The sequence below is a fragment of the Phocoena sinus genome, chromosome 6, assembly GCF_008692025.1.
Source record: "Phocoena sinus isolate mPhoSin1 chromosome 6, mPhoSin1.pri, whole genome shotgun sequence".
NCBI lineage: Eukaryota > Metazoa > Chordata > Mammalia > Artiodactyla > Phocoenidae > Phocoena > Phocoena sinus.
Window position 1 is genome coordinate 96,720,566 of NC_045768.1, and position 17,386 is coordinate 96,737,951.

The 17,386-nt window shown below is 37.4% G+C and overlaps 1 protein-coding gene across 4 annotated transcripts in view; it reads left to right on the forward strand.

The window, feature by feature from the left end:
• The window catches only part of LOC116755474 (contactin-associated protein-like 3), a 155,617-nt gene that overhangs the window by 54,775 nt on the left and 83,456 nt on the right, over positions 1 to 17,386 (forward strand). For all 4 annotated transcript variants that reach the window (XM_032634987.1, XM_032634988.1, XM_032634990.1 and 1 more), the window contains exons 3-6: positions 2,102 to 2,249; positions 14,806 to 15,009; positions 15,991 to 16,166; positions 17,232 to 17,375. In XM_032634987.1, coding sequence (XP_032490878.1) covers positions 2,102 to 2,249; positions 14,806 to 15,009; positions 15,991 to 16,166; positions 17,232 to 17,375 — 672 coding nt within the window. The remainder of the gene's footprint in view (positions 1 to 2,101; positions 2,250 to 14,805; positions 15,010 to 15,990; positions 16,167 to 17,231; positions 17,376 to 17,386) is intronic.

The following is a 17,386-nucleotide window of genomic DNA, read 5'->3' on the forward strand; positions in this document are numbered from 1 at the left end:
CTTTAAAGTAGGTTTTACCAAACTGGTTTTGTAGACGAGGGAACTGTGACTTGCAGCAGATATTACCAGCTTAAGGCCACGCCCTAGGCAGTGGTGGAGCTGGGAGAATGCTGCTTATACCCACATCAGCCTGGGGTCCAGTGTAAAGACAGGGAGTGGACATTCTTGAGTTCTTCTTTGGAGCACAGAGGCAGTGAAAAGAGCTTACCTGATATTGGCACAACGATTGTTAATGCTTGAAAGAAAAGATGATGTAGGTCAAAGATTTCACTTTCATTGAACAAGAGAAATGATTGAGTGCCTCCATGGTGGTGTTTCATTCACTAACCAAGGAGTTTGTTTTAACACGTGAAAAAATGAAGCTCGTAGGAACAGGAAGAAAAGTCCTCCATGGAAGCGAAGAGCCACCAGTGCTTCCTCAGCAGCCCTACTCTAGGTTCAGAGTTTCAACAGTGGACTAGGCAGTCCTATGCAGAATTAACCTGTGGCAACCAGCTTCCACAAAATCCTTCTCCATCTTGTTACCTCTGTGACCTTGGGGAAGTCAGCATTTTCATGTGTAAAGTAGGAACAAGACTCTCTATCCTGGAATTTTGATGAGTTAGCGTAAGGAATTTTATAGGCTTATAATCTAACCATTTTCTTTATAATGTCTGGGACACGCACTCTCATTACATTTGAGTTTTCTGGGTTTTTTTAGTTCCATCTATTTATACCAAGGAAATCTCCCGGGTGGTCATGATTCACAAACTTGATTACTGGCTTTGTTTGGTCTGGTTGTTAAACCTGGCTCAGCATTTCACAAAGCTAAATAACTAGGCAAGCATCATTTTTGGTAGAACTGAAGAGTCTTGCTCCTGGGCTGCGTAATTATTTCTGGCTGTTTGTATTAACTGCATGGCAGGTAGGTGGGTTTGTCCCTCTAGTGCAAGTGAGCATGAGAAAGCATTGACCCCTTTTGTTCCCTCATTTTGTTACTATTAAATGGAGAACTATTATGTGAACACCTTTGACTTCTGGGTAATAAAAATTCGTGAAATCAAAGAGTGCAGAACTTGAAGGTGACCCACCCCAAAATATACATTTTATGTTTTCACTGTGGGTTCCAAAAAAATGGGTGAAATTTTGATAGTTTTTAAAGTTTTGACAGTAGATTTCAGAAGAGACCCATACCTGAGAGCCCTTACTCTGTTTTCAGAGCTTAAACTGGTCAGGTCTTAGATGGGGCAACGTTTTCTGTTAAGATGCTATATGTACAATAACATCATGTATTCTTTGTTTTCCCTTCTTGTTGATATTTACATTAAAAAGAACACCATGAAAAAGAAGTCACACTCCTTATAACAAGTTCCTTTGCTCTCATGCTGACCCCTTCCAGCATGAAGCCAGATGACTGCGGCTAAGAAAGCACACCTCTGTCTTGTAGCAGGTGGCATTGATGTGTTTCTCCCATGCACCCCCTAAGTGCTGATGACTTGGGGCAGCCTGACAACACACAATGAACACAGGGATTGAAATCCGAAGCCCCAGGATCTTGTCCTGGCCATGCTGGATAATAGCTGTCCTGCATCCACAGAATCTTTTCATTTTCTCAGGCTTGAGTTTTGCATTTATAAGTACGGGTTTTGAACTAGAACGCTGATCAGCTGACCAGCTGAACGCTGATCAGAACACTGACCAGCTCTCAAATTTTTGGATCTAGGATTCTTATCGCAAAACCTGCAGGTTACCATTGTGCTTGATTGTCCTGGATGTGAGGTTGCTTGTGAGTGTCTTGACTGCTTGGAGGCTAGGAAATGATTTAGGGGATGAATAACTTTCTAAAAGCAAGCCTTCAAAAGTAGCAGGTTTATATCTGCTTTAATTTTGCCATTGAAACTTAAACTACCCTGCAAATAAGGAAAAATTAGATGATGGTCACTAATCCAGGCATTGAAGAAAGGTTTTCACATCCCTCTTAAATGTTAGCAGAGTTTCTCAAAAGCAAGCATCCACTTGCATATGAACAAAATGAAGCATTGATCGCTCATTAGCATGTGCGGTGACAACAGGAAGACGATATTCTGCAGACACATTGACGCCTTTCTCCATTTTCTCCCAGGGTTTTCCAGGAAACACAAATGCAGACAGCGTGGTGCACTACAAACTCCAGCCTCCCTTCGAAGCCAGATTCCTGCGCTTCCTCCCCTTAACCTGGAATCCCAAGGGCAGGATTGGGATGAGGATTGAAGTGTACGGATGTGCATACAGTAAGTGGTGTTTATTCCCTGATGGAAATCGATGACGGAGTGATGTGTTCTAAACACCAAACTGAAAACTGAACTTGACTTCTTCAACCTTTTAAATACCTGTGCGTGTAGAACTGGGTTTATGGAGAGTCTTGATAATATTATAGTTATTTTAAGGTTGAATTCAGAGGAGGACCTGAAATGAGCCTTAGAATCTTAGCTTCGCAGAGCTTAGCAGAATATCTGTTTCATAGCAGGCAGTTCATAAAATGAACAAAGTTCAAATCAAGAACAGTTACTTATTCTGATTGATGGTGCTGTCTTCTGACACTGGGATGATCCTCCTGTGGGAATACAGGTGAGTGCAGGTGTCCTTGTGTTCCCTGTTCCCCATGATGACTCACTTTTCCCTCTACTTGCATCACTGTGGAACCTTCTTTTGAACATCATTTATGTATTATGTCTTCCCTCTTCCCCACTGATGATAAAAATAAAAGAGCTGGCAGCCAATGTGAGCATAAACATGGGCATAAAAGCGTTCAGTGAAATATATAGGGGATCAACTCTACAGCTGCCATTTTGAAGGTCCAGAATATACTGGTATTTCTTAAAATAACACAAAATGAAAAAATTAATTTAAAAAACAATATTCTAGAAAACTGGAATAACCCAAAGAATACATTGGATGGGAACATCTTGGGGTTTTGGTCACACCTCATTCTGTACCTGAGCAGAGCATTAACTTTGCAGAAAAGTGTAACCATAAGATCTACCGTATACGGGATATTTAATGTGTCAGATCCTACCTCCTACAGACATTTTCTCATTCATCTCCCACACCAACCAAATGAATTCAGTATAGTAGTAATCTCACTGCTTCAGAGAAAGAAGAAACTGAAACTTGAAGAAATTAAGAAGTTTGCTGGAGCTATTACGTATTGAATCTAAGATTTAAAACTGTCTTTTTTCCTAATTTTGTTTTCATAACTACCATACTATTCAGACATTGATTTCTTTATTCCCTCACTTGTCATATATGAATTTATTTATTTGCAGAGAACTGTATTGGATGTGGGAGACGCTTCTAAAATTATTTATTTCTTTGTCAGGATTTTATGAGAAGTCATAAAATTGTACAAAGCAAATATAAAATATTGTAACATGAACATGGGGCATGGGGAATAGCGTATTCAGTCAGTTGGGTGGGAAAAGGAACATTTCCAGCAGTCGGTTTTCAAAGTAGAGGGCATGGGCAGTGAGGCAGGAGGCAGGAATGGTGCCTGTAGGAAGAAACAGCATATATAAATTGTGGGAGCAGGAATTTAGTGTTCTCATGGTACAGGGATGGGGGTGGACATGAGTTGTTGAACAGCAGTGATATCATTTCCACTTTGGTAACCCAACAGACAATGGGTGGTTCTGGAGGTGAGTATCACCAAACCACCCATCCCATACTCAAGGGTCACCTTCAGCCTCTGTTTCATACCCCTTCCTAATGACCTGTTCCACTTTGGCTCTGCTTTCTAACCCCACCTCTGCTCTCTAGTATTTATGAGTCCATGGAACATTTAGCATAGATGGTGTTGCATTGCTGTGAATCTATTTTCCCTCTTTCCATTGATCATTAACCTTCATCCTTTTGTTTCTGGGATCTGCTAGTGTGCTCACTGCTGCAATGGCTAGGACACCTGATATTTAGAGTTTCTGTTTGATCCCATGAAATTAACATCTCCTTCTCCCATTACTCTGGAATCAACTTGAGGTTTACTGACTTCAAAGCAGAACATGCTCTTTGACGGGGATTTGCCGTTAACTTGACGTTCTTCGTGAGGAGATATTACTCTACTTTCTTGGGTTAGAGGTCGGTACCAGGAAGATCAAAGCTGCGTGTCTGGTCCCCTGAAGGGCCAGTTGGCTGTGCAGCTGTCATGGAACCTGCGTGCATCCTAAATTCAGCAAACACGAGCTGTTGGGCATAAGGGACTCCTAACATAAAAATGCAAACAGAAAATAATCACCACTATTTGTAAAACAACACAAAATACATTCCTCAATAGTAGTGGCTCTGTTTTGTCTTCATTCTTATTATTAATAATTACTCAAGTGTAGCACTTTGCATTTTTATTTTTGGCAGTAATTTAGTGTGATATGGTTTACAGCTCAAAGTGATAATTATTATCTTTTTTGATGTGTATTTCCACTGCTCTGTTGATAGTGAGAGAATGTCCAAATTGCTTACCTTGGCATTTAATGTCTCTTATATGCAACTTCTCTTTTCAGTTTCATCTTTTTACATTCCATTTACAATGATATTTACTATTCTTGTAAAAATTGCAGATTTTCATGGCTTCTTGGCTTGGCATATATATTTTCACTAACTGAAAAACCCTTCCCCCATTTCTAGAGTAGAAATGGAGTGCATGGGGTCTTCTTAGAGTCCCTGCTGACCTGCATACCAAGGCTAGTGTCTGGCATGGGGTTCCTCCCTTTTCCTTGCCCTGCCCCTCTCTAGCAGTCCCCTCCATCCAATGTCAGCATTCCCTATGTACTTATTCTAGGCTTTGTATTCCACTCTAAAAGCGTTTCTCTTTGAGTTTTCATCCACTTTCTTAAGTTTTCAGCAACATTTACATACTGTCTGACCAATTCCAAGTTGACATCCTTGACACAGGTATCTGAAGCCCCACACATCTGGATAATCATCCCCAGTTCTACCCTCATTTCTTTAACGAGGTTGTTAGTCATCTTTTGGGTCTCTTCTGTCCCTTCTTTTCTGCCATCTACTTTGTCTCCCCATGTTCATGCTCTGTGTCATTCTCAAGTGTTCCTTGTCATATTGTGTTGTATTAGCCCCACTACTGTAATGTAATTTTATGTTTATCATTGTGTTTATTGTTTGAATAAGAGAGGGAAGGAAGGAAGACAGGAAAGGAATAGGGAAGGAAGGAAGACAGGAAAGTAATAGGGAAGAAAGGAGAGAAAGAGTACATAAATTATTAGAAACCTGGACTAGAGAGGCACAGAATGGTAAGCCCCATGGGGGTGTACAAGTCATCCATGTGGCACTGTAGTCCTGTGTCAAATCAGGCATTGAAAATCAAGTTGGTTAAGAGGGAATAGAAGAAGGGAATAGAACATATAATTTCCTGTTTTAAAATCTTGTGTTTATTTAAAAGAATACATAAATCACAGCAAGATCTTTCTTGACCCACATCCTAGAGTAATGAAAATAAAAACAAAAATAAGCAAATGGGGCCTAATTAAACTTAAAAGCTTTTGCACAGCAAAGGAAACCATAAACAAGATGAAAAGACAACCCTCAGAATGGGAGAAAATATTTGCAAACGAAGTAACAGACAAAGGATTAATCTCCAAAATATACAAACAGCTCAGGCAGCTCAATATCAAAAAAACAAACAACCTAATCCAAAAATGGGCGGAAGACCTAAATAGACATTTCTCCAAAGAAGATATACAGATTGCCAACAAACCATGAAAGGATGCTCAACATCACTAATAATTAGAGAAATGCAAATCAAAACTACAATAAGGTATCACTTCACACTGGTCAGAATGGCCATCATCAAAAAATCTACAAACAATAAATGCTGGAGAGGATGTGGAGAGAAGGGAACCCTCTTGCACTGTTGGTGGGAATGTAAATTGATACAGCCACTGTGGAGAACAATATGGAGGTTCCTTAAAAAACTAAAAATAGAACTGCCATATGATCCAGCAATCCCACTACTGGGCATATACCCTGAGAAAACCATAATTCAAAAAGTCACATGTACCCCAGTGTTCATTGCAGCACTATTTACAATAGCCAGGACATGGAAACAACCTAAATGTCCACTGACAGATGAATGGATAAAGAAGATGTGGTACATATATACAATGGAATATTACTCAGTCATAAAAAGGAATGGAATTGGGTCATTTGTAGAGATGTGGATGGACCTAGAGTCTGTCATACAGAGTGAAGTAAGTAAGAAAGAGAAAAACAAATATCGCATATTAACGCATATATGTGGAATCTAGAAAAGTGGTACATATGAACCTCTTTGCAGAGCAAGAATAGACACACAGACATAGAGAACAGATGTGTGGACACAGGGAGGGAAAGTGAGGGTGGGATGAATTGGGAGATTAGGTTTGACATAAATACACTACCATGTGTAAAATAGATAGTGGAAACCTGCTGTATAGCACAGGGAGCTCAGCTCAGTGCTCTGTGATGACCTAGATGGATGGGATGGGGGTGGGGAGGGCGGTCCAAGAGGGAGGGGATATATGTATACATATAGCTGATTCCCTTCATTGTACAGCAGAAACTAACACAACTTTGTAAAGCAACTATACTCCAATTAAAAAAAAAGAATACATAGACTGTTGCAGTGAAAAACATGTAGGTTTTATATAACAACATCAACATGTGTCAATATTTATAAACCTGTTGTTAACATTCTATAAAAATAATGTGTATTTTGAAATATTTAGGGAGAATATCAAGAGAAAAGTCTGCCTATGGAACTTCCTTCTGTTCAGTACTGGTTCTGCTCTAAGTAGATTTCAGTTTAGAAAATGCATTAATAGGAACAGAAGAACATAGGATGAAAGGAGAAATAGTCACCATGACAAAGAAAAACTCTGGAAGTTAATAATGGTCTTTAGTCATATGAGAGAGCGCTGGTCTGTATCATCCATTCCAATTATGGCAACAGTAGAAAATACTCAAACTCAATTAGAAAAAGTGTCAGTTCAATTCAATACATGTTTACAGAACTTTTACCCCATTCAAGGCCCCCAGCTGAATAAAATGAGTAAGGCACAATTTCTGTCCTCCAGGTGCTAGGGAGCCAGTGCGGGTGAGGGGAAATGTCTATGTTTTGTAGATCAGCTAAACTTGGGCATAGGTTTCTCATTCTCAATTTATGTTCAAGTATAAATAGAAGATAGATTTTTATCTAAGGGTAAAAACGATAAAGTTTGCTAAACTTTGATAATATAGCCTTATGGTTTTATCTGATATTAAGTAGAAAAATATTAAAGTTAAAATAATATTAACCCTAAAATCATATGAAACAGAACAGCCTCTCATATTTTTGTATGTAATAGACATTTGTTTAGTGCTATGTTAATTTATTTAATTTCAATTAAATTTATTACACAATTACTCACTGATTTATTTTTAATCACCTCCCAAATTATTGCATCTAAAGGAATACATCTAAGGCTTTTGCTGAAAGTAAATATTGAAAGACATACCAATACACATCTAATAAAGTGCAGCAAAACAAAGTGGGTTATGGTAACTAAATTAGTCTAAAGGAATAACTTCTAGGCACTTAAAATGTTATAATTTGCTACCAGAATTTTAATCCTGAAATGACCTGTGATGTTTGAAAAACCTCAGAGTTGGACAATAGGACCAATTATTAAGAAAATGGAATCAGTCTCTTATCAGGAACATCAGAAACTTAATGAGTTTCAAATTGCTTTCTTGACCTGATTCACCCCACCCCTTAACCTATTCTTCTTCTAGTTTTCCTCGTCTTGGCTAATGATTCCTTCATTCACAGGAACTTACACTAGACACATGGGAGTCACCTTTGACACATGTGTCCCTACACATCTAAAGAATATCAAATTCTGAATATGCTATCTCTAAATTATACCCTAAGTCGTTTCAAATCTCTCCAACTCAACTCACCCACATAATGCAACTCAAGACTCCCCAACAAACTCTTTTCTTTGCGTAAGTGGTTTACTTGGCTTGAAATGCTTCTTCCCAAGTTTTTCACCTGTCTGTCCACATCCCATCATTCAGGTCTCCACTTAAATATCTCTTCCTCAGGGATGTGTTCCCTGACCGCTGGTACAAATTTGATTCCTCCAAATTCCTCTAAATTTGTTAAGTGTCTGGCTGGTCAGCCTATCAGTGCTTTACCCCCAACAGCATTGAACTCTCAGGCTGGCTGCAATGTTGGCCTTCCCTTATTGCTTGTCACGAAGATAGCTGTTGTTGACAGTGTCCCTTGTGAAGGAATTTTCCATGTGCTTGGCTCCGCAGCCCTAGAAGCACAGTAGAAGTTCAGTGCCGAGAGGCTGGAGGTGGAGCAGCCTCTAGCTGAAAGAACACAGATTCCCACTGTCCTTACTGAGGTTCAGTAGATTTTCTTGAATATATGCTTCTAGACCTGTTATACGTCTGTGGTCAGTTTCCAGTGTCCTTCAGTTGTTATCCTTAACATTTTTTTTCAAGTTTTATCATTGCTTTTGAGAGGTAGGATTTGCCAGGCTTCTCACTCAGCCGTTTAGAAGTCTCACCCTTTCAATTATTTTTAAAAGACATTTAAAATCTACATGATGATTTCCTTGTAAATCTGGTATTCTTCATTCCTTTGTATTAATCCATATTTCCATGTATCCTTTTCCTTATGCCTCAAAGACTTCCTTTAATATTGCTTGTAGTGTGGATCTGCTGGTGAGAAATCCATTCAAATTTTGTATGTCTGAAAAAAGTTGTTATTTCACCTTCATTTTTGTAAATTATTTTCACTCAGTATAGAATTCTAGGGTGACATTTTTCCATTTAGTACTTTCAAAATACTGCTCTGCTGTTTTTTCACTTGCCTTTCTTCTGGTGAGAGATTTACAGCCATCTGTGTCTATGTTTCTATGAGTGTGACATATCTGTTTTTCTCTAGCTGCTTTTAAGGTTTTGAGCAATTTGTTTCTGGCGTTCTTTGGTTTTGTTTTATTCTGTTTCTTGTGTTTGGAGTTCATTAGGCTATTTGGATCGGTGGTTGTATAGTTTTCATCAGATTTGGAAAGTTTCAGTCATTGTTTCTTGAAATATTTTCTCTAACCTCCCCTGTATCTTCTTCTTAAAGGACTCAATTACCGCATATATGAGTTAAAGCACATCTTAGGTTGCTTGATTTTGTTTTGTCACACACCTCACTGATGTTTTATTTATTTTCTTAAATTATTATTTTTCCCTTTTAATTCCTTAGAATATTTCTATTGCTGTCTTCAAGTTCACTGATTTCTTCTTCTGCAGTGTTTAACCTGCCAGTAATCCTGTACAGTGTATTTTTTCATCTCAGACATTGAAATTTTCAAATTTTAGTATCTTTTGTGTATCTATTTGACTTTTTGAACTTATGGATGGCTGTTATAATAGCTACCTTATTGTCTTTCTTTGCTAATAATAATCTGTGTCAATTCTGTATAAGTTTCAATTGATTTTTTTTCCTCAATATGAGTCATACTTTCCAACTTTTTTGTATGCCTGGAAATTTTCGATTAAATGCCAGACATTTTGATTTTTAGTTTATTGGATATTTTTGTATTCTTATATGCTTGAACTTTGTTCAGGAAACATTGAACTGAAGGGGATTTGATCCTTTTAGTTCTTGCTTTTAAAATTCGTTCGCTCACACCAGAGCAGTGTTTAGTCTAGGGCTCACCACTGAGGTAAGAACCTTCTGAGTACTCTAACCAAGGACAGTGAACTATGAGGTTTCCAGTCTGGGTGATATGAATGGGCACTATTCCCAACCCCATGTGCATGTTAGCACTATTTCCCAATTAATCCTTTCAGATGGTTCTTTTCCCAGCATTGATGAGTTTCCTTACTTGCATGCACTGATCAGTGCTTTGCTGAAAGCTCAAGAGGGGTGTGTTGCAGATCACCAGCGTTCTCTCTGTTTATCTCTTTCCTCTCCAACCTCTGCCTATGGACTTCAGGTGCTTTGTTCTTACCAGGCTCTTGACTCTGTCTCCTCTACTCAGGGAATCTGCTGGGCTTTGCCCCAGTTTCTCCTTCCTGCTCTGTGAGATGGAAACTCTCTAATGCAGTGCCCCAAGGAGTTGTAGGGCTTATCTTGTCTGTCTCTCTTCTCTGCAACATCACTCTCCTTTATTGCTTGAAGTCAAATATCTTGAAAATTATTGTTTTATGTTATTTCCTTCTTTTTTGGGGGGGGGGTTGCTTCAAGTGAGAGAGTAAATCTGGCTCCTGTTACTCCATCTTGGTCAGAAGCAGAAGTCATCAATGCAGTTTTAACTGTTGTTGCACCTCCTTTTCTTTGCCCACTGCTCTAACAATAATCATGTAGCTAATGCCCATTGTGGACTTGCCATGTTTCAGGCACTGCTCTACACATTGTATAGATATCAAGTTGTTTAGTAATCATATTAGTGCTGTGTGGGAGAGACTTCTTTATCCTTTTACAGTTGAGGAAATTGAGGCACAGAGAGGTTAAGTAAGTTTTCCACTATAGAACCAGTATTCAAACCCTTATAGGACAATTCCACAGTCCTTTCTCTGAGCTACTGCTCTGTGTTATGAAGGGCTGTTTGTGGGAACAGATCCAGAGGCTGTAAATATATCAGCACAAATTTAGTCTCACTACTGGTAAAATAGATTTCCTTCCCTAACTGGCAAGTATATGTGGGGTTTACTTTAATAAGATTGTTAGTAATGTGGTTATCAAAATATAGCCTCAGTTAATAAAACTAATGATTATAAATTAAGATCATGTAAAATTGGAAAAACACTTTCTACTTTCAACTAACTATCATATTTCCTCCTACTCTTTTTTAGAATGTAGCTTCTGTACTCTTACAATAGGGGAAACTATCGCTTCCCATTTCAGTGCATAATAAGTGACTTCTGTGTCAAGTACCCCAATTATTTAAATAGTTGAATTACATACAAGAACATTTTTCATGAGGGTTTCTTATAAAAGTTAAGTATGATGCTAAGTGGTAGTTTGATGCATTATTTTGGTGGTTTCATTCAAATAAATATGATGGATTATTTGTATTATTTATGGACATATAAAATTTTATTTGTTCTTACAACAGTCCAATAGCAAAAATCTCATGCTAGTGGACCGATAGAAACAAGGTCACCTTAGCATTCACTACCAGTGACCTCTGAGATTTGAAAGTTGGCTTCTCTAGGTCACTCCATGGTCAGTGATATGAGGGTCAAGGAAGCCTCTACTCAGTGGAGATTAAAAACTCAAGGGGGGCCACCTGGGGCTCTCCCTCATCCACACTTGGAGAGCTCACTGCTGATGACCTACTGAGCAAAATACTCTCTATCCCAAAATACGAGTATATTTTTTTAATTTACACTTTTTAATCTATTGCTTTTACAAATCATGTTTGAGTAAATAGTGCTAATTTTTAAAAAAATTGTATTTACTGACTTGCCAATTTGTTTTCAGATATTCAGGTTACTTTATGAACATTTGTTAGTAAATGACATTTTATAAAATGGATTCTCTATGATGAGGCCCATAATTGACTTTCCAATCTAAACATTCCTGTTAGAAATCATCTTGTGATAATGCATATTCTTATTTATTGTGTGGGCTTAACTGGAGGGCTTCTTGATTAACAGTGTAGCCCATTTTTTGAAGCATTGTTGGCTACTTTCTGATGACTATGTGTAAATTTTATGTGAAGGGTATTGTATGATGATACGATACCTAGATTACCTTGATATTTTGCATTCTTTTCAAACATTTTCACTAGAGAAGAGCCTTTCTTTCTCCTACTTCCATCCTAGGCTGTAAGCTATTTCCTTGTCACTGTAGTTTCCTAGCAACCCACAATAAGACACTAGGATATCACAGGTGCAATATGTTCTTTCACGACAGTAGAAGTGAGAAAGTGAGGGAAGAACCATCAGCTCCAGGAAGGCTGGGCCATGTCTGGCCATGTTTTATCCCAGCATCCAGCAGAGTTTGTGATACTTAGAAGGTGCTACATCAATAGCAACTGAACATAAAACTGTACTTGTGGAATGGATGCAAATTGGGTTGGGGTTGGGGGAGAGGGAGGATGGAAAGAAAATGGTCTTTTAATAACAAAACTATATTACGCCAAAGCAAAATGCTTGCCAAAGTAGAATTTGAAGCTATGGAAGACTGTCTATATAGAAACCAATCTTTAATATTATACAAAAAAATATATAACCAGGATCTGAAGTATTGACCTATTCTTTACCTTATAAAATATATATTCCAGAATAGCCACAAAGTGTATTGAATTATGCAACACAAAAGTCAAAAAAAATAATGAAATTTGTGATTTCCTATATAAAATAGGGTTTTTGCTTTTTCAATCATAGAAAGATTGCAAAATGTCTGGTTGTGAGCTCATTCTTACTGCTTAACAATCAGAAACCAAGCACAGCAACCATCACTGGGTGGTTCTGCAGATTGGGGGATGGCAAACTTCTTCTGTAAAGGACTGGCCAGCAAATATTTTAGGCTTTGCAGGCACATGTGCTCTCTGCCACCTACTCTTGGTTTTTAAGCTCGTTTTTCAACAAATCTTTAAAAATTAGCTCATGGGACTGTACAATAACAGGCTGCAGAGTGATATGGGAAGCTTAACATTCCGGACTTCCAAAAGCAATTCCTGAATTTTATCTATCTCTACTAAACCTCTTGAATTGAGCTTAAGTTTATTATCATTTAAGATTTTAGTTAAAATCTCAGAACTGTTACAAAGTACATTATTTTTAAGTGGTTTGGCTTTACTCAGTTGGCTACCTATCTATATTATAATTTAGTCACTTGAGGCTTATAAAAAATCTGTCAAAATACATGTTGAATCTGCCTCATAAGATATAATTGGATGACTCACATGTGGTTAATTGTTCTAGGTACAAGTGTTAGTGATCACATTAGAAGGAAAGTCAAAACATTTGGACAAAAGAGTTTTTTTAAGACCATTCTTTTGCATTTCTATCACCTAATAAATTTTTCAGTACTCCATTTTGCTTGAGGGGAATATTCCAGGAAATATAATTTAGGTGCCTTAGAGCAGTGGTTCTCAAAATATAGTCACAGACAGGCAGTATCAACATCACTAGGGGACTTGTTAGAAATGCAGATTCTCAGGTCCCACCCCAAACCTGGTTAGACAGAGACTCTGAGATGGTGCCCAGCAATCTGTGTTTAACAAACACTCCAGGAGATTCTGATCCCAAGAAGATCAATATTACTATTAAAAAGCAAAACAGCAACAGGGAAGATGAGGACAAAAATTATACGGTCAAAATAACCCTGGCAAAATCATTTACGGAAAAAAATTTATTAGCTCACTGCAATAATAAGCCTTAATTATTATCATTGCCTTTCAGTGACACATAAACTGTACTGCAAAAATGTGAAAGCATTTAAATTCTTTATTATCAAGTTTTCATTAGTTTGTCATCTAATACTCTAAGGGACATCATTTGAATTTGTCAGAGTTATGTTTTTATCAGGCATGTTTATTTAATTATGCAATGAAGAATAATTATTTGCTTACACAACTTATAGACAGAGTGCAGTGTTTATATATTTTACACTATGTATGTGAATCAAACTTCTGAATTTTCAAAAGGTAGCTGCATAAAATGGATGATTCTTCTAAGTTGTGAACATCAAGAGTTTTCTGGAAATATTTTAGTTAATCTCAATAAAATGCAGGTCCAAGTATACATTAGTCACAACTTTTTGTGAAATTAAATAAACAACATCCTATCATTGGCTTGAAAGACGTCAGCTTCATATTTTATTGGCTTTCTCTTAGACCTTTATGACACAAATGTATTATTAATTAAAGGACAATTATGTCTTTTCTTTTTAGTTGTGAAATAGGAAAAATATGACATTTTTCTGGGTAATAGAAATGACTTTGTGTGTATCTTGTTCTGTCTTCAGTTGGTTTCACTGTCTTTTTTATACTAATGATAAAATATAACTACTTAATATAAACTGACTGCAAGTAACCTTGGTAGTTGGAAAGATAGGACACTGTCAGAAAGTCGAGAGAACATGGCAGCAGTGTAGCAATGGCCTGCTACAGTGGAACAATTTTCATAGTATGCTTAAGGTACAACACAAAATAGGTGTGCCCTTTTGTGCTGTCACTGGGCCTAAATGTTGGGAGAAAAATACATCCTGTTAACTGAAGACATTTTAATATGAGTTTACGGTAGTATTTAGTATGTCTGGTGTCTTTACATGTGTCTTTCATGGATAGACAAAAGTATATCAAAGTGACTGCTTATGTGGAAATTGTTAAAAGTCAAAGCTGCTTGTTCAGAAACAATTAAGCCATTTACATTGAGTGACACTGGTATTTTACCTCTTACCAGTGTGTGAGAACTATTATAACTTTTCAGAAAAACAGAAATGTTGAATGATTGTTAAACATGCAAGGAGACTTTATTCAAGGGACATGGACTTCAGCTTTTTTCCTGATCTTTATTATTTACAGGATGAAAATAGGCCAATAAAAGACAGGAGCAATTAGAATTATTCAATGAGAGTATTTCTAGATGATACATTTTGGGGACAATGTCAGAAAAGGTTAAGAGTGGAGTTTAGATATATCAACTACCAGTATCAAGAGAAAATTAGCAGTAGAGATTTTTCCCCCTGCATTAAACAAACCAGAGATATGCTATGTATGTGTATGTGTATGTTGACTTACACATTTCAATGCACTAATAAGAACATATTATACTTAGACCACTTTTTAATGTCTTCCACTGTAGGATCTGAGATGGTTCATTTTGATGGGAAAAGTTCCTTGCTGTACACATTTAATCAGAAATCCATGAATCCAACAAAAGAAGTTATTTCTTTGAAATTTAAAACCAGAGAGAACAATGGGATTCTACTCCACAGAGAAGGACCAAATGGTAAACATATCACCCTGGAGTTAGTTAAAGGAAAACTCATCTTATTCCTTAATTCAGGTAAAAAACTACAAGGTGGTGTTTTTGGAAATACTATTTAGACAAAAGTATCTTTTTATAATGAATTTTTTCACAGTTAAGTAATTAATTTAAAACCAGAATACTTTTGGATGTGAGGACGATCTGGCTGTGACACCTGTCACCCCATTGATTGCCAGGGTTGATTCGGCTGATCTGGCTGTCTAGGCAGGTGTCCGCTTCCACCCTCACTGCTCCATGTGCATCCCTCCCAAAGCTGTGGGCTCGGTCAAAGAGGACGACCTTCCCCGATAGAGAAGGACTGTTCTTCAGTCAAGGCTATACAAGTAGCTGTGCTCTCCTGCTAGAACCTCCAAACAAGCTCTCAAGATCCATTTGTAAGAGAACATAGGGTAGTCAAGCTTCCAAGACTCCAGACACATCCAAATGAGGCACTGCATGTGGCAGTCTGCTTTTCTTTAAATTAAAAAAAAAAAAAAAAAAAAAAAAACTTTTAAGAAAGAAAGCAGACCCTATAAATAATTACTCTGAAGACCAGAACAGTCCAGGCAAATGGAAGCATGGTCACCTACAGCTGAGCTATACTTAGAGCAACATGTGTGTATCTTGAGTACCCCTTTACGTAAAAAGTTTTATAGCTTGATAATTGTATAAGATCAGTAGCAGATGCTCAATAAATAACCTGATAATATGATAAAGACAAGAGTGGCTTATCATAAATTTTTGAAGTAGTCTTATGAATGAGGTCCTAGGAAGAAAATATTTTCAAGAAAAATGAAAATTCAGTGCCTAATAATAATAAAACAAGTAAGATAGAATATGTTACTCAAGATCAAAAGAAGATTGTATTTGGGACTAAGATAAAAGCAGCTGACCAGTTCATGGGATAAAATTATGTCAGGAACGTGTAACTGTTGTGAGAAGTGCTGAACTTCAAAATATTGTAGAAATCTTGGTATTGAACTGGATGGAACAGTGCCTTTACCCTTCCTCTCTTTTCAGGAGATGCTAACCTGCCCTCCCCTGATGCCCTCATGCTGGGCAGCCTGCTGGACGACCAGCACTGGCATTCTGTCCTCATTGAGCTCCTCGATACTGATGTCAACTTCACCGTGGACACGCACACTCATCATTTTCGGGCAAAGGGAGAGTCCAGCTATGTGGATCTTGATTATAAGGTGTGAAAATGACTTTTTAAGTATTACAGATTTTATCACTTAAATGCAAAGTAAACTTCCAGAGAAAATACTGCTACATAGAGAAATTCCCTTTCCTAGTAATTCAGAATTCTGGTAAAATATTCCCTATGGGTGATAATTGCACAGGGGGAGACGCATGCTTGAGCTATTGAGACATTTTATCCCTTACAGATATTAGTCTTCACATGAGAGTAAATAGTCATTAAGTTTAGGAAATCTATACCTGAAGAGCTACCAATAAAACAAGGAACATTTTTAAATGCAATTGTTTGCACTGTTCTTCTGTATTCCATCTGGTGTTTGGCTGGGAATATTACCTTGGAGATTTCTGTGTTTTAGGGCAATCCTAAACAGGAATAGCTACCTAGGATAACTTGGAGAAGTAATCACCGTATATTCCAACCTGATTTTTTAAGTGACAAGAAAGCCAAATGCACACAACTCAGAATACTGTTTCTTGGGATTTTTAAAGGCCTAACAATATTTGCAGCATGTTGCCTATGTGTGTCTAACCTACACTGAAATGCAGCATTTGTTCTGCCAGTTCTGCTCAGTGCATCTCTCAGCAAGCCAGATTTCAACATTCATTTGGTATGAGTGTCCTCAGCAGCAAAGACCAGCTGGAGATTCTGGTTTTGAAAGATGTTATCAGTGGCTTTATTATTCTAACCTATCAGAGTTATGGCAAAGACCAGGATCCTACAGGCTGGTTTATAAAGTAGAATATCATCACAGTAGGCTGCATTGTCACACAAATCAAGATTGACCATGGACATAAAGATGCAGCATTCTTCACCAACAAAAATAACAGAGCCATATGAGCAGCAAATTGTAAGAAGGATATTTAACTTATTTATCTAAATGTAATAAATAAAACTTTGGTAAATCTGCATATGAAGCTTTATTTGAAATTAACATGATAAGGTAAAATAATGCCAAATAGATTTGAGACAATTGTCACTGTACCTGCTAATCATACATGTTTAGGCAGATACTCAGAAAATCATTAAACAATATTATTTATGTCATTTTTTTCTTTCTAAGATCAGCTTCGGAGGGATTCCTCGACATAGAAAATCAGTGGCTTTCCCACATAAAAACTTTCATGGCTGCTTTGAAAATCTCTGTTATAATGGGGTGGATATCATTGATTTGTCCAAGAAACACAAACCACAGGTCCTCATCATGGTAAGAAAGTC